This window comes from Crocodylus siamensis, chromosome 7, assembly GCF_052110815.1.
Source record: "Crocodylus siamensis isolate JL-2025a chromosome 7, ASM5211081v1, whole genome shotgun sequence".
Lineage (NCBI taxonomy): Eukaryota > Metazoa > Chordata > Crocodylia > Crocodylidae > Crocodylus > Crocodylus siamensis.
Window position 1 is genome coordinate 2,520,421 of NC_143401.1, and position 20,228 is coordinate 2,540,648.

Below are 20,228 nucleotides of genomic sequence, written 5' to 3' on the forward strand. Positions count from 1 at the left end.
CTTTCCTTCTCCTCCGCCACAATTTTGGACATCTTGAACTAAAGGAAGGCATGTTTGCTGATGGAACACAGACAAGTCAGTTCTTCAGTATTTTTGTGAGCGTTTAGGATTTTGGCCAGCTTTTAGGATTAGTAATGCATTTTGGAGCTTCTCAGCTCATTTGGCAGTTCAGACACAGCACAAGTTTGCAGGGACCAGAAGGTTCTGTCATCAGTTATTAGTTCTTAAAACCAGATAAGAATCGCTCCTCTCCACGTGGGACAGCTCCTAGCAGAGGTACTACCGCAGCTGCACAAGCCAGTGCTGGAGTCAGCTGTAACATCCCCCTGCTTTATACTTCAGTAAGACTACTTACATTAGCCAAATGAACTGGGGTATTTCTATTTAAGCAGGGAAAAACAAAGACAAGATGCCCCGAGACAAAGCAATCAAGCAGAAAAGCATGAGGGGAAGGAACTTAGCTTCACCCAGGAAGAATCTGGCGTGGATCCTGACTTCTGATCCCTGGTCTGGTTGAATTTTGGAAATCTCTGTGCATGACCACTTTGAAAGACGTCTGAAAAACTGTCCTTTGCTTTCTTGAACCTACGTTTGTCAGCACCGCTGGTGTTCAGAACGCAGCCCGCAAATTCTTCCGTCTTTTAGCTTTAATAGGACCCATTTGAATCAAAACATAAATGAGGTGTCTGTGGTCTGACTGCCCAAACGGCCCAAGGGTTTGAGATGAAGACTGAAAATCAAAACACAAGTTCTAATCTGAGGTTTCCTGCCATCTGTTGTCACAGGCAATCAACCTCTGCCTTCTTTCTGCCATACCCAACATGGGCATACCTCCCTAAAACCCTAGTTGGGTTAGGATTTAAAGGGTTTTGCCAACAAACAGCAATTAGAGGAGTTCACGACTTTGCTGGAAAGACTGTGCTGACTGGGCCATCTTAATTTTAAAGTGTAGTAGCGCTAAGTCTCAATTAATTTAGAAACAGACTCCAAAATAAAGTTTACCAGACTTAAAAGCTTTACAAGTCTCCTAGAAAACAACACAAGGGCTCCTAAGTATCTCTGACCAAACGGCTACTGATTGCCTTGAAATTATTCAATGTCAAACACCAGGTCCCCAGAAAAGGCCCCAACTTTCATTACCACCTATGGAACATAATAGTCAATATGCTGTTTGTCTTGCAGCCAGTCTCTCAGGCCATGACTTTTATTCATATTCAGATATCGTGCCCTTATCAATCCAGGGCTTCTCCAGTCTTTAGCCTTGCAAGTTTTAAGCCACTCCCAGCAGGAACCTGTTTGAAGGCTAGCTGGTTTATTTTTGCTCATTTGATATGCCCCTCTGTGCCCTATAATCATGTCTACAATAAGAGCTCTTTGTCAGTGTACCCCAAGACAGTCTACAGGCGCAAGGCCAAGCCGTGACCCAAGGTCCGCATGGTCAGGTTGGGAGAATTCAGATGGAACAGAGGCCTCTCAGGAAAACCCCAAGGTGCTCAAAAAAAGTACTCGTCCCTCCTGCACTTTGCATGGCATCTGACTGTCGGATTGGAAAGCAAGTACCAGTAGCCTTTTCCCTTATTTTGTTAACTCAGGTTTCAGTTTCCATGCTGCTCCAGGAGAGAGAAGATCCTCCAGCTTCCCTAGGAAGATCCATTATCTGATTTCCAGAGGTCAATACATCTGTAACTCCCCGCACTGCAATCTCTTGGGATGAGAGGATTAAGCCACAATGGTATGAAGCAATCAAGGGTAAACTTTTACTATCACTGCCAGTGCTCTAAGGGCCCCATACACTACTTCCTCTGGCTGCATGCAGGACTCAACTTATACTCTGCTAAGAACAAAAAACAGACTCAATCACACTTGAGCATGAGGCTAACTCTGTGGCTTTTATGGGGCATGTGCCCAACTCTATCCATTCAAAGCAAGTTTTCCCTTTGTCACTGCCTCACAAAACTTCACAAAGTCTGAATATACTGCAGATTGGGAGACAGGGGATCCTCATCTCCCATCCTTTTGCACCTTTTTTCCCCCTCATAGAAGAATCCAACAAACAGGATGTGCAGGACTAAGCTACCCGTGCTTAGCTGCTGTTTTACACTACAGAGTGGGGGTAGTGAACAGGCAAAGTCTAGGGAGATCGCCAACACTTTTGCAATGCATGGCCTCTATTTTTTTCCAGTCAAAGGTTAATAATCTGCAGAATTCAACAGGCTTTGGCCCTGCCTGGCTAATACCCAATCCTGAAAGACAAGATGGCAACAAATTCCTGAAAAGTCATTCACTCCCAAAGCTCTGCATGATGGTGACAAGATGATCCCATTTCCATGCTTTGGGCCTGCTAAGCAGCCTAACAGTAGGGCTTAGTCAACTCCAACCGCTCCCAGCACTGGAGAATCAGGCAACTAGTCATAACATAACGGATTCAGACTGGAGTTTGGGACACATCAAAGTCCACCGAGGTTTTCATACGAATAGCCAGTTCAGTCCAATCCACTGACTATCTCCCTTTGCTTTCCCAAGACAAGCGGGTTATGCCTCTACACTCCTAAAGGATGCTAAGAAAGAAGTTCCTAGCACGGCTGGCACTTTCGCTCTCTGCAGTTTGAATCTGGCATCAAAAAAAAAACCTCTACCCCGTCGCACAAACCCACGGAGCATGGCATTCCCCCAGCGATCAAACCCTGCCGGCACCTTTTTAAGGCTAAACCCAAGGTCACCAAAACCCGCACGCTCCTGAAACACCATTCGCCCCCGGGTGGGGGGGAATAAATCCCCATCGCCACCTCCCCAGACAGGCGTCCAGCCTGCCTGCTCCCAGCCGGGACATGGCTCGTGGCACGTGAAAACGTGATAGGAGCAGGGAGCACACTAGCTGTTAAAAGAAAATTTTAAAACGAGAGAGAGAGCGCAATGGGGACAAACTGTTTTGGGGGGGGTGTGGAAACCTGTCAGGAAAAGGATGCTGCAGGGGGAAGGGGTAGCTGACAGCCCCCAGCACGAGGGGGAAGAGGGGCAGGCCGGAGCGGGAGCGCGGTGCCCAGGGCATGGTGCAACCAGGCCTGGGGGAGCAGAACCCCCCCAGCCTGGCACAGAGCTGCCAAGTGCCCCCCCCTTGCATGGGCACCCTCCCCCCTGCATGGGCACCCCCCAGCCTGGCACAGTGCTGCCAGGGGGGTGCCAGTTGGGGGGGGCCTTGCCCCGGGCCCAGCCGCGGGCGCACGGCCCTGCCGCGGGGTCAGCCAGGCCGGGGGAGGGGGCAGGTACCTGTCAGGCCTGCTCCCTGCAGCCCGGGGCTGCCTCGAGGCTCCATGCAGGCCGCAGGGGTGCCAGGGCTCGCGGCCGTCGCCCCCCGCCCCGCTCGGCGGGCCCAGCCTGGCCGCGGCCCGCTGCCTGCGCGCCCCCTCCTCTGTTTATCTCCTCCAGCTGTCCGGGGCTCAGCAATCCCCCCGCCGCACTGCGCCTGCGCCACGCCAACTGCGCCACACCGCCCTCCCCGCGCCGCCGCCCGCGCCACGCCAGCGGCGCAGGCCGGCTTCGAGAATAGCTCTCCCTCCTCCCTCGTACGCCTTTCGGAGTGGCAGCGCGGCTAGCCACAGGGGCGACCCGCTGGGGGGCGGGTGAAGCCAATGGGCGCGCGGGGGCGGGGGCTGGGTGCGCCGCGGGGGCTGCCGGGAGGTGTAGTTTGTTCCAAGGAGGGCCTGGCCTAGGTGCATGTTGGGCTTAGGGCTTCAGTCCTGTACTTCCTAGGCCTGCCCAAGCTCTAGGTCTTTGCTGTTGTCCCCCTGGGCTTGCCGCATCTCGCCCTGCCCTCCTGCAGCAAGGCTCACCCATGCCTCATAACCCTGCCTCTGCTCTTTGTTGCAGGGCCTTTCTGCTTGGGAGCCAGCCTCAAAGCTGCCCTCGGGCTTTCCAGGTCCTGCCCCAGCTGCTGTGGCTTCTCTCGCCCCTTTCATGCCTCCTTTCCATCCCGAGTGCGTGCCAGCCTGCTGTCGTGCTAGGGCCTCCGCTTCCCTTCCTTTTCCCCAGTAGCACCTGCTACTGCGAACTTGTGCTCCAAGTACGTGCATGCCCTGCTGCTGTGCTAGCTCCTCCAGCAGCCCTGTCTTTTATACGCCATGTATGACCAGGCTGGGTAAGTAATTGGATACGGCTGAGTTGCATCACAAAAAACACTACGTGCCTCTTCCTGGCTGTCGGAATGGCCTAGAAATCAAACGTGGAACTTTGTCCTGTTTGGGGAAGCTGCAGGGCTGGGGATTTAAAAAGAGGAAATATATATATATAAGGAAACAGAAAAATCCATGTGGTGGCACTGTTTGCAAAAGTCCTCGTGCACTTCACCCTTCCAGTGCAGCTTCCTGGAGTTCTGGGTGGACAAAATATTGCTCTTTTGTTTTAGGAAGCAACAAGGGTATGTTGTTCGGCTTCTCGGAGAACACAGCAAACGATGGCTAGAGCTAATGCTTCATTACCATCCGCTGGCTGCTGGGGGCAGGCAAAATGTAGAATCAATAAAAAGTTTAAAAGTCATCAAACATCAAAATGTCCTGTATTTTACAGTTAAAGGCAGCGTCCGAATTACTGGGGAGCTCGGGGGGGCTGAGCCCCTCCATAAGAGATGGGAGCCCCTCTGCATGTTTTAAAAATCATAACGGGGGGGGGGGAGGTCACTTAAACTGGTTCATTGATTAACAAGTCCACCTAACTTCATGTGAACCGCCCCCATGCCCGCCCCAGGAGTCAAAGTGTAATTCAGACTCTGGTTAAAAGTTATAAAATGTCTTACACTGTTTAATCGTGTTAAGCTATATTTAACAACTGCAACTCCGTGCCCTCGTCGCTAGCCTCGGCAGCACTGCAGGAAAAGATTCCTGCTCTCTTCTCCTGCTCCTGGAGTAGGAGCTGTATAGCCTGCAACCTGGGTACTGTAGGTAAACCTCACGACTCTCCCAGTAGCTGCCAGACAAAAGAGAAACCATAACCAGCCTTTCTTGGTACAATTTCTGCTCTTGACCTATGCAGGCCAAGATTAGAGTTGGCAGCTTTCTCAGTGAATATTCAGGTGTTAATATATCACTTATCCACCCTCTTGAGAAAGTCCCATAATATTAAGACACTTAATACAATCAGAATCTATTACTTTCCTTTCAGTGACTTAGATGTTTGGGTGGGGGGGAGTGGTTTCCATTTCTGTAGTACTGCCCCTATTAGGGTCTCGCAACACTTGGCAAATTCATTAAGCTTCAGTAGCCCCTTGAACGTAGATCTTATTTTGTTCCCCAGATGGGGAAACTGAGGCACAGGGAATACATTTCAGAGATGATGAGCACCTGTAAAGCCAGCTGAAGTCATTAACTGCTGTGAGCACTCAGCAACTCTGAATGTCATGCCCGGAGATTTTTAAGAAACTCTCCTGGTCTCTCAGTAAACTAGTAGGAGAATTTGTAACGTCACCAAGACATTTTTCCCCCAATATACACATAGCCTTTTATACAAGTAACTCATAATGAGTTTGTTGAATTTTCAGCCTTAAGAAGCATGTAGGGAGAATGGAATAGAACTACCTTGAGGACTAAAAATTCACCTGACTTGCAAGACTTGAATTAAATGGTTAAAGGCATACAGCACAGGATTAAATCCTGTATTCAATAGATGTACAGTTTATTTTCTTTCTCTCTTTAAAAAAACCAGAGAATTCAACGCGGAGCGCTTTGAAGAATGTGCTCTTGTTATCCTGAGTTGGGCGTGTAAGCCCCCAAAGATCAAGAAAATCAAAGTGACGTTTTCATTTGGAACGTTAACTTCGTTATGGGATGCACATACGGTATTTCATAAAGATGTGCTTGGGAAGTGCCAAAACTCAAACTAGAATATGAACCAGATAAGACCGTTTTCTGGGGATTCTGTTGTTGAATTACCAGGAAAGTGGGCCATATGTGATCAAGTGTTTAGTGTGTTAAATGAGAGAACTCATCTCCTTCGTTCATCCGCAGCTTCTGCACTATATAGAAATTCTGTAAAGCCAGTTTTATATCTTCATCATACATTATTTCTCAATGCTGTTTATAAGTGAGCCTGTGCACCTCTAGAATAGTGTTACTGCTGTTTACAACCTCAGAAGGTTGTTGGGTTTGTTTGTTTTTTACTTATTCAGCCTCTCAGGTCCCAGGGCAAGAGGGGGTGAAGCAATTTGCCTAAGGTTATCTAGCTAGTCAGTGGCAGAACTGGATATCAATAATGTGATTTAATCAGTAGGCCATGGAAATTAGAATGAAATGGAAAATTACCTGGAGCGTTATTTACTTATATGTAGTCTTTTGAGGGGTGCATCATAGGCAAAAATGTCAGAAGCAGCACCATTACAGATTTATTTGCAGGGGCTTCACAGGGAGGAGAATCATTCGATCAGGGTGGGAAGGTTGTACCTTTTCTCTGCTCAGCTTCTGAGTTACCATCAGCTGAGAGAAACGGAGGCTACAAGAAAATGTATGAAGAGGCAAGAAGGTAGGGTATTTGTCATTAATTAAAAATGCAGTGGGAAGAGAGAAACAAGTCAGATGCAGGATATACTAACAGAAGTACAAAAAATATATATTTATAGCAGAGCCGTCTAACAACCAGTACATGTTCATGGCATGAGGATCTCTATGTCCCACATTTGCCACTGAGTCAGTATATGATCTGGATCTGATTTCTACATGACTTTTGTGCGAATATGACTAAAAAGGGGCTCTTGGGATCTGGGTTAGGTGAATGGACTGGCAGTACTAATGGTAAGTTCTAGGTCATAGCACAGAAAGCATGGGTTTATTTTTTGTAAGAGGTGCTGGGGGCAGGGTTGTGTTTTCTCCTTTAGAAAAGGATAATTTACCTGACTGCTCCCATTAACACACTGGCTGCTTAAAGACCAGAGGCAGGACGACAGACCGAAAATGTTTCTAGAGGGTAGGGAAGACAGTGATGTATTCACAGGGCACATTTCACTTTCCAAAAGACAGTAGGCTAAGCTCGAACGCATTATAGCTGATGTGATTTGCTTGATTGGATGCTTTGGAAGAGCAGTCTCCTTGCTCTGTCCTGTTGTACTGCATGCTTTCTCCTTTACAGATTAATGAGCTTAAACCTAATTAGACTCCCTGCTGGTATGAAGGTGATGTCTGTTCTAAGGTTCTCTGTGGGTATCTCTGGTAGATCTTAGAGTTGTGGATAGTTTGACTATCTGCATCACCTGTGAGTTAGAAATGATTTTTAAGCAGCACCAGGATAATTGCTAAGGACCCAAAGGGTGTATTTGTGTTCTGGAGTAGTACAATGCTGATAGATTTAAATCAGGGCAGGGTAGTATCCTACAGACTAACTTGTTCAGAGCAGCCCTTATAGGGTAGACTTGATACTTTATGAATGACAGACCCCTTTGCAGACTTACCTGGATATATGCTATATTTTATGACCCCTGATGGAAATGCTGGGGTCTCCTTGGAACATCATTTCACTAAGATTTAGGACTGGAATTTGAAAGCTTAGACTTTAAGGTGCAGTTCTTTTGGAGCGGGGGGGCTTCAGTATTTTGGATAGATACCACTGGATATCTCTCAGCTACCGCTAGTCTGGGTCAAGATGATTTGTGAAATGACCGACCAAATAGTGAGCAATTAATTTGGAGCTCATGTTCTGGTTGGCAAATATGTGATTGTCAGTTAGGGGAGAATTCACACCCGCTTCTTGACTGATCCAGACAAGTCTGACGTGCTGTGGGGGTGGAAGAATGTGACCTAGTTATTCCAAAAAAACCATGGCACCAACTTTAGCTTCTGGGCACTGTTTCTGGAAGGGACCCAGCCCAGGTGGATCCTTTTGAATAAGTGTCTGTTTTCTCCACTTGCCTGTGGCACAACCCTGTTCCTGTTCAAACTGGTGGTGAACTGCTCCTTTAACTGTAATAGCTCAGGATTGGGCCCCATGTGACTAAGCCTCTCCCACTGGGAAATGTAATGCTCAGGATTTCTTGCTTAATCGCCATAACTGATGACTGTCCACAGTATCATCACAGTAACTGAGCAGAAGTGAGACATTTGGCTGTTCCTGTTCAGGCTTGTGATTCATTTCCATTTTCTCTCTCATCATAGGTCAAGCTGACAGTTTTTTGGTCCCCTTCTCTGCAAGACAGTAAATTCCTCCAGTTTGGGGTGAGGCTATGTCATGCCTGCTACCTGCAGTGCTACTAACCTTATGGTTCTTCTAATCCTAGTTAGAAGAGCCCAACATTTCACTTCCTCCCAGTGTCTGTCTAAATGGATGAGCAGCAACCTAGTTAAAAAGAAAAAGGCATAGACCAGCTAAATCAATGGGTCTGAATTGCTGCAATAGGGATTTATCTAACCAAGGGGTTTGCAATGTCCTTATAATGTCTCAGTGTCCTGCAGAGAAGAATTCACCTCATCTCTGAGAGAGAAAAGTATCATTCTGCCCATTTTACAGACAGAGAAGTGGAGGCATGTGGTTTTTGCCATTTAATTGGTGCAAAGCTCCCACTGACTTCAGTGAGGCAGGCCTTAAATGTGATGCTCAAGAGATGCTCAGAAAGTGGGTGCAGGGCCAGAAATAAGAATCATGTTGGCTGATTCCCGGTCACATTCTTTACCATAACACTAACCATATAACTTCAGTAGCATGTGACTACTTGTATTTTATCTACTATGTACTTGTGAATTTGCTTAATGACCAGATGTGGAGGGCATGTAGACGGTGGTGCTTTGGCACAAAACCCCATTGATTTCAGTAGGCATTAGTGATTTCAGCTGGATTTATCTGCCTACTAGGATGCAGAAGAGAGCCTGTCTATAACTCTAGGTGTTTAAATACCTCTAAGGATTGGCCCTGAGTCAGTCTCAAGGGGCAGAGGTGTTTGGCAAATTGGTGGTGTCCTTGGTAATAAATCTCCTTTCTGTTTGTACAGGTGAATGACAAGTAAGTGAAAACCACACTGTGTGTGCTTCTTGGCTTTGCTGTCGTGTTTTCACGTCATCCACAGCCTGCTGGTCGGCTCTGCCACAGGCCCATACTTGCTGCATTTATCTTAAATACATGACAGAGTTTGCTTCTCTTTGGGGACAAGTTACTTGGGAGGTGACTCAACAAGGTACCACCGTGGGTGCTTTGTGGTGGTGCTTCTCTTTGCATATTTCTGAGGTGCCCGTTGCCCTGGGTCCTGCGTAGAAGGCAGGGGAGGTTTGCATGTTATAGACTAGCGAGAGAGAGAACAGCCACAAGCTTTCGTGAGCTGAAGCTGACGTCATCAGCATCTGAGGATATAGATAGATAGATATTTATATACTTTGGTTAACCCAACAGTGTGCCTGTTTCTCTCTACAGACCTTTTCAGACCCCTGAAAAGGATCTCAAGGCACCCCAGGGTGCCATGGCACATGTTTTAGAACCACTGGGTTAGTCTCCAAGGTGCAAATCTACCCTTGCCTGCTATTGCTCTTGACACTAGGGAGGCTTGTTTCCCTGGGGCTGGAGTAGGGGCTGCTCTCCTGCCACGCACAGCTCATCCCCCTCCACCGCATTGTGTCCACCCTGTGTTCCTGCGTGCTGCCAGGGGGCTGCTCCCCAGAGGCAGCTGCATTTTGGCAGTGGAGCTCTCCCCAGACATCAGGGCAGAGGCATGGGGGGACGCTGCAAGCTGCAGCCTATGTAATGGTGCTCCCAGCCAGTGGGTGCTGCTGCAGGTGCAGCTGGGCCTCCACTGCCACTCTCCTCTCCTTGTTTCAGGCTCCCTCCCTTCTGCAAGGACCCAGCCTCTGCTAGGGGCGGTCTTGCAGCCTCAGCTGCTTGCTCCTCCCTCCCCTGCCCGGGCTGATTCTGCTGCTTCTGCTTCCTCCTGGGTCAGTGTGTGTTTTGCATTGCATTTGCGTTTGCAGGGCTCCCTGCTCGCACTGCCCCCGCCTGGAGCAGCCAGCGGTACTGGGGGCTCTGGAGTGGCCGGCAGCAGTGGGGGACTCTGGAGTGGCAGTCTCTAATCTCTGTCTCCCTCCTCTCTGCAGGGAAGGCTGGAGCTGGGCTGGGCGGTGCTGGCCCCTTCTTGCCCCTCTCCGTGCCCTTGGCAGCACTTGCCCCATGCGGCTCTCTGGGACCAGCTACCGGTGAGGCACCGACCAGGCGCTGTGCAAGGACCAAGGGAAGATGCAGGCGACAGGCTGCCTGGGGGTCCCGACCCTCCACAAGCTGCCCAGCGTGTTCATGGTGGCAGCCCTGCTGGGGCTCCTGCCTTTGCTTCACAGCCATGGCTTGCAGCCAAACCCTATGCTGGCCTCGGAGGCACCCCACCACTACCCAGCAGTGGTCCGGGGCAACGAGCCAGGGGACTTCACGTCTGCCCCTCCTGGCATCTCAGAGGAGATTCACCCTCTGAGCAAGCACTCCAGTAACCACACAGGCAATGGGCACAGCAAGCCTGAGAAAGCTTTCCCCGTCCTGGGCATTGACTATTCCCGCATCCGGATCCCCTTTGAGATCTCGCTCTGGATACTCTTGGCCTGCCTCATGAAACTGGGTAGGTTGGCGCGGTTCTTCTGGGGTAGGGGCAGCCGGGTGGCATTTATATAAGGGCCTGAGCTCCTGCAGTCTCCTCCCGGTTGTCTCTGTGACCTTGGGCATGTTTCTCAGCCTTCCAGTGTTTGCCAGTCTGTAAAATGGGGTGATTTAAAATGCAAAGCTGCTTGCTGTATGGCTATGTCCCTGTTCGGGAAGCTTTTATAGGTCTTGGGAAGAAGGATGCTCTAGAAGTGCCAGCTATCACCATCTTGTTGATGCTGGTTCTGTACGGATCTGATATTAAGATCTGTTCCTTTCCATAACCAGAAGGGGAGTAGTTAAGGCACTAGCTTAAGCTTGGAGAAGTCAGGTGAGTTCCTTATTCCTCCACTGGCTTTCTCTGTAATCCTAGTCAAGTCACTTAATTTTTCCATGCCTGAATTCCTTATCTGTTGGATCAGGAGGGTAACATTTCCCTATCTGGCAGGGGTGATGTGAGGTTAAATGCACGAAGAATCATGAGATGCTGAGAGGTGCTACAGGCAGGAGGGCCATTTAAGTACCCAGATAGACACCCTGCAGCACTGCCCAACCCAAAGAGGCACTGGTGTTGCCGAGCTTTCACCACTGGCTTCCTCCAGAATTCCTCCTGCAGCTGGATCAATACCAGCTGAGTTTCATAGTTTCATAGTTGTTAGGGTCAGAAGGGACCTCAATAGATCATTCAGTCTGACCCCCTGCCCTGGGCAGGAAAGAGCGCTGGGGTCACATGTCCCCAGCCAGGTGCTTGTCCAGTTTCCTCTTAGACTCGCAAGGTAGGGGAGAGCACCACCTCCCTTGGAAGCCCAATGCAGATTCTGGCAACCCTTACTGTAAAGAAGTTCTTCCTGATGCCCAACCTAAATCTGCTCTCTGTCAGTTTGTGGCCATTGTTCCTAGTTATTCCAAGGGGTGCCCTGGTAAACAGAGCGTCTCCTATTTCTTGCTGCTCCCCCCAATGAATTTGTAAATGGCCACAAGATCACCTCTCAGCCTTCTCTTGTGAAGGCTGAAGAGTTCCAGGTCCCTCAGTCTCTCCTTGTAGGGCCTTACCTGCAGGCTTCTAACCATACAAGTGGCTCTCCTCTGGACCCTCTCAAGGTTATCCACATCCCTGGTGAAGTTTGGCGCCCAGAACTGGACTCAGTACTCCAACTGTGGCCTGACCAGTGCCGCATAGAGGGGAAGTATCTCCCTGGACCTGTTCATGATGCATCTCCTAATGCATGATGGAGTGCAGTTAGCTTTACCGATTACTTTGTCACATATTCACCTTGGAGTCCGCTATGACTCCAAGATCCCTTTCTGCCACTGTGCTGCTGAGAAGGTCAGCCCCTAGCCTATAGGTGCATTGGTGATTCCTTCTTCCTAGATGCAGCACTTTGCGCTTGTCTTTGTTGAGCTGCATGCTATTCTTTTCTGCCCACTTTTCCAATCTGTCCAGGTCTGCCTGGATTCAATCCCTTCCCACTAGTGTATTTACTGTACCCCATAATTTTGTCATCTGCAAATTTGGACAGAGTGCTCTCCATGCCCTCATCCAAGTTGCTGATGAAGACATTGAATAGCACGGTTCCAAGGACCGAGCCTTGGGAGGACCTCACTGCCCACATCTTTCCAAGCTGATAACAACCTGTCCACCATCACTCTCGGGGTGCGACCGTTAAGTCAATTTGCCGGCCACGTAATCATCTGTCACAGCCACTCAGTTTGTTTATGAGACTAGGATGAGATACCATATCAAATGTGTGTTCTGCAAAAGTGCTCCTAGCTCTGTTGGACACCTAGGATGTCACAATTACCTTCTGGCCCTTGGCTTAGTAGTCAAAGTGGCCACTCTCCAATTGGTGACATCTCTGTTTATGGTCTGTCGTAAAGCCAAGAGTGCGGCTGAACCAGCTGCCTCTTCCTGTTGTGGGGTGGACAGATCTGCATTTCCTTGATTTTTATTCCCAGCTTTCCCTGTTAAATATTTTAAATCTACCACGAATCAATCTCTCTCCAATGGAGTGCTCTCACTTGCTGATTGAAATCGTATGCAGGCTCTGCAGTCAGTCTCAGAGGTGAAAGGAAAGCTCAGTGTTTGCTCTGAGAAGTCTCCAGGCTGCCTGTGCCTGCTGTCAGAAACTGCCTTGTCTCAATTTTAGTCTAACAGACCTCCAGACTTGGACTCATAATTCAAAGTTAGCACAGAAAGGTGCTATCCTTGCACAAGCCGGTATGAATGGGAATGCCCACATGGATACAGAGTCTCTCCCTATGCCTGAAGAAGGGTACCTGTGCCCAAAAGCTTGCAAAGAACAATTTTTTCCAACTATTTAGTTAGTCTAATAAAAGGTGCCACTTTTAACCTAGTCTGCACATGGATACAGACAACTTTCGATACGCTTCCTTGAGCCTCTCCATTTTTTATTTGAATGATAGGAGAATAAGCTTTAACGCTTAGGCCCAAAAGACATCCTTTACGTCTGTGTGAGAGTTAGTGATTCCAGGAGGGTGCTGAGAATTGGGACTCCTGGGTTCTGCCCCTCCTATCTCCAAAAAAAAAAAAAAAGGTGCCACATAAGAAAGAGCCAAGATTGCTTTTCTGCCTGTAGCCAAAAAGTTTCCCATCAGCTGGTACCCACCCTGGATGTTAGGTAACTTGTACTAGCTGATTCTGTACATGCAGTTAGTGCATGGCATCTACAGGCATCCTTACATCAGAGAGTAAGGGCTGATTAAATTGGAGAGATCTGCACTGAAGCTGTTGGAGGGAGGAAGTGCTGGTGATTCTGGCTGTTCTCCAAGCAGCACTGGTTTCAAGTCTGACTAGGTCTCAAGGCATCCTTTGAGCTGGTTATGAAACTGGGTGGGAAAATGCCAGCCTGGGGAACAGAAACGCCCTGTACGGAAGTTTAGTGTGCAAGGAGGAGGAAGAAGCAGGGAACGAGGCTGGAGGATCTCATTTCTGAGAAGTTTGCTGGCTTCCCCCTCCCAAGAACATTCCCATTTGTCAGTGATTTAGAGCATCTGTTCAGGACTGTGATGCCGAGCACATCTTGCAGAAAGCCACATCAGGTTGAGCTGGTTTGAGGGCAGTTTTCAGCCTGGGACTTGTCATGCATCACAAGGAGTCTGGGTGTCCAGGGCACATGTTTAGGGGGAAGAGATTTGCATCTATTCAAGGCTGTGTGTGGATTTGCTGGAGGGGGCATGGAAGTATTTGGTGGAGTGGTAGGAGTCCAGGCACATACCGCACCCTACACAACCTTACTCCCACTGAAATTTTGGCAGTAGAGCAGTGATGGTACATCCTCCTTGGCCTTGTTTCCTGGGGTTTTTGCGCTGCTTCAGAGCAACAGGGATAGTTCCCCTTGCTTGTGTGTCATCTGCTAGCCTCATGGGTTCCTACTGGGCCCTCTACACTTTTGGTTTAACTGTGTACCCAACTGCTTTTCCAGTGACTCTGGGTGACAAAGCTTGCTGTTTTCTGGGCACCTGATTATGGGACTTGTTAGATTGCCCCCAGGTCTGAGTATATGGCAGGAGCCCGCACCCCAGCAGCTGGAATTGTGCAAGTTGTGTAATTCTCCATCTTTGTAGATGTGGGGAGTTTCTGGCTGTGGGTGCTGGACAGAACAGGGCATTAGAGTGGCAGGATTGGGCAGATACAAATTTCAGGTCCTGGGAATCGGAGAGACTTTGTCCTTTTATCTGCTTGCTCTCCCCAAGGCATTGGGGGAATAGTGAATTGCAATCTATTGTCAAAGGCTTGTACAGAGATCATTTTAAAAACAATGGTGGTGGGTAAAAATATTACTGCTGTTTTACAGAAACAAAAAGTGGTGCAAAGAAGTTAAGTGATTTGTCTACAGCTGGACAGGGAATCAGTGACAGATTACAGTTCAGATTACAGTCTTCTCTCCCATGCCTGAAGAAGGATGCTTGTGCCTGAAAGCTTGCAATTTAAGACATTTTTTTGCAAAGATCTAGGTGGTCTAATAAAAGATATTGCCTCTCCCATGAGTTCTGATTCCTTTTGCCTCTAGACCGATACGGCTACAACCTGGACACCTGACAGATTACAATTCAGGAATTCCTGGCTTCCAGTCCGGGCTTACTCCACTAGATCAAGTTGCTTGCTCACCTGAGGTGGTGATTGAACTGGGTGATTGATCACCGCAATCAGACTGGGATTATTGCTGTTTTACCAAGACATAGCACCGGAGGCTGAGGATAATGCTACCTCCTCCTGTTTCATAATAGTGGTGTTTTGAGGCAGAGCATTCCCTGAAAGATAGCGGGAGTGGGGAGTGGATGCGGCTTGACACCTTTTCTGGAGTCCTACCTGCTGTGTGCAGGGGAGATGTTACGCGCTTTGGCTTTGTCCATCTAGACAGAGCAAACGTGCAATTAGTCATGTACCATGAATGTGTTCAGCATGGATCTTGCTTAACTGGTTAATACTGAGGCCTGGTTTGGATCTAGAGTATTACCACAGCATTTTCTTAGCAGCCAATTGAAGTGTGTAGATGAGTCCTTGGTCACCACCAGCTTATGAGAAGATATTGTTAGTAAGGCATCTGTAGAGCAATTCTGTCCTGCATGGGAAGCCAAGACTCATCACGCCCTTGGGTTTTGGCCCAGACTTGATGCTCTGGGAGAGCATTTCACGTAAAACTTTAAGATCATTTCTGACATGTCCTTTCAGAAGAAAGGAATGAATTCACCTTGCCCTTACTCACCTTTTCAAGCCTCTCCTCACTCATTTTACTGTAAGCAGCCCTGGGACTGTGTTAGCTAGCTTTGTCCATGAAAAATTGTTTGGTAGGATCACAGTCACCTCCGACTTCAGAGCTCCAGACAAGAGAGAGGGAGCTGACCTTTTGATTCAAATGGCTCTAGGAGACATGCATGCAATTCAGGCCAACTTTATTTTCCATTTCAGTGGAATTGGAAAAAATGAGTAAGAAATGCAAATAATAGCTTAAATACCAAATTGCTGTAATAGTAGCTGTGGTGATGTAACTTGAGTGTCACGTGGTGGCTAATGGACCAGCAGGCAGGATTCTCATCTTGGCCACAGGCCTGCTGTGGTGGCCTTGGGCAAGATGTTTTACCTGTGTGCCTCATTTTACCTGTCTGAAGATGAAGATACTATGCTGGGGTGCTCCGCTTCTCTGTCAGGAAAGCACATTCCTGGAGCTAAATTTTAAAGGGGCATGAGATGTTGTTCTGCCCTGTGTTGGGAGCTGTTCAGCGGCATGGCAAAGCTTTTCTCCCTACACCTTCCGTCTGGCTTTGAATGATGCTTTGGATGTGATTTTTAAAGCATTCTTGCTTCTACTCCTGGGAGCAACTTTGTCCCAGTCACCTTGCAGTTCTACACAGCAGCAGGCATGAATGCATTTCATGCCTACACTAAGGCTTAGGTAGGGGAGAATTAGGCTGTGTTCCCCACCTCCCCTGTGTAAAGGGTCCCTTGGAGACCGTACCTATTAGCGGGTACCCTTCTTTGCCTTGCCTCTCTTTCTGTAGTGTGAGACACTAACTCACCAGCTGACACAGCGCTTCTCTTTAGTTGGAGCCTGTTATAATTACTGAGTCATTGCTGGTTTTTCTTTGCAGAATCTGGTCTTTTTGAATGTCTGGGTCCGGGCCGTCTAAATGGGACTGTCTGGTGTATATCACCCACTACAGCCAACCGTCTCTCAGGGCAGCAGACAGCAACCAATACTTAAATAAATATCTGTATAATTGTGAGATTAGCTGTAAGGGGATCTGAGGTGATTACTGGGCAGATTACTGCTTTGCAAGCTCTCCTGTTCAGTACAGACATGCAGAGCCCTGCGTCCTGGATAATATCATGCTGCATTGGCATTCAGGATGTTTGGCTGAGGCTTCTTGGGCCCTTTTACAGTGTGCAAGGCAAGAGCTATTACAGAAATCCTGTGCTGCTGTATCCCAGAAGTTGTAACTCCAGCAAGCAGCTTTCTTTGATGGGGTTTGGTTCTGCAGTGAAATATTCAGGGGTCTTTACCTCCTGCGCTGTGGAGCAGTGACCAGTTCAGGACCCACACAACCAGTCAACATTAACCAAAGAGCTGCAGCTACATATACGCCCATCAGTGAATCTACATAGCGACATGTTTGAAATAATTGCAGCTAAACCGCCAACTATTACTAACATGCTGTTTTATGAAATGTATATATTTAAACTATTTGTGGCTATAGGAAAGATGGACCCAACATATTCAGTAAACAAACGGATAAAACCTCCTTCTGCAAAGATGCATGAGTGATAAAATGAAGATCTGCGTGTGGCTTGGGACCTGCATTCTGAATGTCCAGCCCTAATGTCTATGAAAGCTGTGAAATGTCTCAGCTGTAAAGGAGTAAGAAAGGAGGTCCCAGCAATTTGAAGTAGACAGAGGACAGCAGAGGAGAGTTCTGGGAGGATGGGTGCTGCAGTAGAGGATCAGGGGGATCTTTTGGTCCTATGCATGTATTGTTGGTTCCTCTGATTATGGATAGGATTTTCAAAGGTTTCCAGGTGGCTTTGGAGCCAGGCCCCCTTAGACACCAAAAGCCCCTTTATAGTCAAGCCCCCTAGTGATGGTTGAAAACATTACCCTTCAGCTCCTGTCTACTCGCATTGCTTTCTTGAAAATGGAACATGAGTCTTTCCAAAATTCAGCCCGTGACTAATAGAAGAGGCACCGAGATGGGCAGCACTGTTTCTGGAGCAGCTCTACCAATATGGGATGGGTTTGTAGAGAGCAGGTTTGTTTTGGACATGATGGCAGTGAGCGCGATTGCAAACGTCCAACAGCTATATGTAGAGGAAGCCAAGCGAGTGGGGTGGAGTGGAGAGCTCCATGAATGAGATGACTCAGGATCACAGTGTACGGGATGGTGGCGGGGAAGTCATTCCAGGCAGAGGAGGAGGAGACCTGGGACAATGTGAGGCCCGCTGAGCTGGCAGCGCATAGGCCAGGAGGGAGTAGGGCAGCCTTGTCCGTCTACTGGATGCCGAAAGCAATCGTCCAAGGAGAGTGTGCGGTGACCAGCATGCTCCTTTCAGACTGGGCTGGCTGATCGTGTTTGTGACATGGGGTTGTTAAACAATCAGTCCTAGTCCTAGACGAATTTCCCTTGGTGAAATGCAAGGGGTTGCTCCAGCTGTCGCGGCTGGCATGTGCGTCAATGGGACAGTGATAAGGAAACAATGGAATCACGTGGCATTCGCTGTTGTGACTTGGGATGTTGTACTCAATTGACTACATCCATGCTGCGCTCCCTCGGTCCTGCACGTCCAGCCAGGCTCTAAGGGAAGCCGGTGCCTACTGTATATTGGTTTAGCCAATTTTGCAGCTAAAAAACCCTCTAGTGGCCTAGCCACTAGAGACCTGGGAGTTCAGAATCTGGGATAATGGTCTTCAGCTCTGCCACTGGTACCCTGCCAGGTTTGCTCCAGGCCTGGCGTCTTGTCTATGGAGGCTGTGAGCTCTTTGCAACTGTGCCTTTGCAGTGCTTAACGGTGGCTGGGGCTTCTCAGGGCAATAAGTGATGCTGCTCAGAAAGAAAGCAGAGAGCTGACCAGGGACTAACCCTCACAGCTGTACCTTAACGTGCAGAAGCAATTTGCAGATGGCTAGTGGCAAGGAGCAAGAGCCCTGGGAAAATACTGGTACAACTTTCTTTTTTTAAGCAGGAAGTTTATCTCTTTCTCTGCTCTTCAACTGTGTTGAGGTCTTTGGTGCACAGAGCGAGTCCTACAATGTGTATGAGAAGCAAGCAGCATTATAATCACTCTTGACTTAATAGAAAGATAGTGAGAAACCACAAACCATTCTGTGCCCTAGCAGGACTTTTTTTTCCTAGCAAGACTTCCCTACCAAGGGAGGGGGATTGTGAAAGATTCAGTGCAGCTCTCAGCTGGACTTCATAAATGATCCTTTTCTTAGCAGTTCAGCAGCTGCCGTGGGGGCTTTGGCAGAAACACCCAGACCTGGTTCACTTTGAGATCCCTTGGTGCCTAGGTGCCCTGATGCCTTCGTTTTCTGTGACCCCAGGAGACTCTCTGCACTGGTTTTTCCATCTGTGCTGTGGAGATAGTGCCTATTTTGCATGAGAGATGAAGCTGAATTAACGCCTATTAGCAAAGGGTTTTGAGATTTTGACAGGGCTGGTGCTGTCTAAGTGCAAATTATTATTATAATTAAGTTAAACAGTCTCTTCCAAAGCCGATGTATTGGTCTTTCTCACTCCTTTATCTGTGAATAATTCCCCTGCCACACTATGATTTCCCTCTTGCCTTTTATTTTTACACCTTGGGGGAATGTTGAGATGTTGTCCATGATATTTCCTCTCTCACTGGTCTGTGCACTGCTGGCGTTGGAACAGAGGGGGAGAGTCCACGGGGATCTCCAGGGAAGCAAAGAAACCTTTAAATTAATTAGAGCTTGGGCAGTGAAAGGTTTCAGACAGGAAATGCAGGATGTTTATGGAGTAGGGAAGAATGTGAGCTTGCATGTGCAAGAGGTGGGTGTCTGCAGACCAGGAGAGCTCTCCTTGCTAAGCCCTGATACCCACTATAAGTGAAATACAGTCACTCTGTGGCTTTAACTTTTGTCTAGGGCACGTTTGTTCCTGCTTATTTCCCCTCAAGCTTGGATTGCTTTGGGTCTCTGAAAGGCTGTGCTTTGAGACCCCAAAACTAAAGCTGTTGCAGTTTCGGCCTCCTCTATTAAATTGAGTCTTCAGACCCAGGGTCCAGTGCTGGTGCCCAGGGATCTGCACTGGATCTACATTAAGTGGGTGAAATTCAAGATGCAGTTGTTAACCTATGATGTCCTACATGCTAACTAAATCCACAGCAGAGCTGCCGCAAAGGTAGATAACCTCCAGGTCACTTCTCAAAGTTGAAGTGACTTTTCCATCACCTGCAGTTTGTTAGTTCAAACTGGTTGAGCATCTTTAGATGGGCCACCGCTCAAATACGGGTTATGGGCTAGATGCAGAAGTCATTGGGTGAGGTTCTTTGGCTTGCCTTTTTCAGGAGAGTGAACTAGATGCCCATCATGTTCTCAGGTGACATTAAAAAACTGTGAATCAGTTCAGAGATCCTGCTGACAGCCAGACCTCTGATCATCAAAGGCCCTTGAACTGACTTCCATAGCAGGTTAACCTCAGCATGAGAACCAGGGAGTATCTCTGCATGTGATGAGTCAGGGTCTGGAGGACTGATCAAATGGAGAAGTGAGCAGAGGAGAGATACAACCAAGAGAGTTGGGGAGAGAATACCATCCTCACTGGGTCACAACTCAAAACCGAGTCTGGCATATTGAGGATACAGCATTTTTAACAGGCCCTGCTTTAAGTAACACAGAAATGCAGTGAGCAGCGTTTGAAAACCAGTGTAACCTATTCCTTCCTCCCAGAACCCTCTCCTGCTTTGAGACGTCACACTTCTCCATAGGATAGTTCCTCTGAAATTCTTGCAGTGATGCAGGAAGTCCTGAGTCGTCCCAGCCTATCTAGCCTGAGCGCTACATAAATGTCTTGTTGGCTTGGCATTGAGGGAGGAAACTTTAGAAGCAAAATGATAATGAGGAATGAATTACTGCAGCCGTCTTGTAAACATTTGATTCACTTGCTCCCTGAGG

General features: G+C 48.3%; 2 protein-coding genes across 4 annotated transcripts in view; one reads left to right on the forward strand and one right to left on the reverse strand.

The window, feature by feature from the left end:
• Positions 1 to 3,463, reverse strand: part of WDTC1 (WD and tetratricopeptide repeats 1) — a 28,733-nt gene extending 25,270 nt beyond the window's left edge. For both annotated transcript variants that reach the window (XM_090057262.1, XM_090057263.1), the window contains exon 1: positions 3,268 to 3,463. The gene's annotated coding sequence lies outside the window, so the exon portion shown is untranslated. The remainder of the gene's footprint in view (positions 1 to 3,267) is intronic.
• A 6,313-nt stretch (positions 3,464 to 9,776) lies between these two features.
• Positions 9,777 to 20,228, forward strand: part of SLC9A1 (solute carrier family 9 member A1) — a 46,219-nt gene continuing 35,767 nt past the window's right edge. Inside the window, exons 1-2 of one of the 2 annotated variants that reach the window (XM_090057461.1) lie at positions 9,777 to 9,890; positions 10,050 to 10,558. In XM_090057461.1, the coding sequence (XP_089913587.1) occupies positions 10,189 to 10,558 (370 nt within the window). In that variant the 5' untranslated portion in view covers positions 9,777 to 9,890; positions 10,050 to 10,188. The other variant, XM_090057462.1, reaches the window with a different exon arrangement.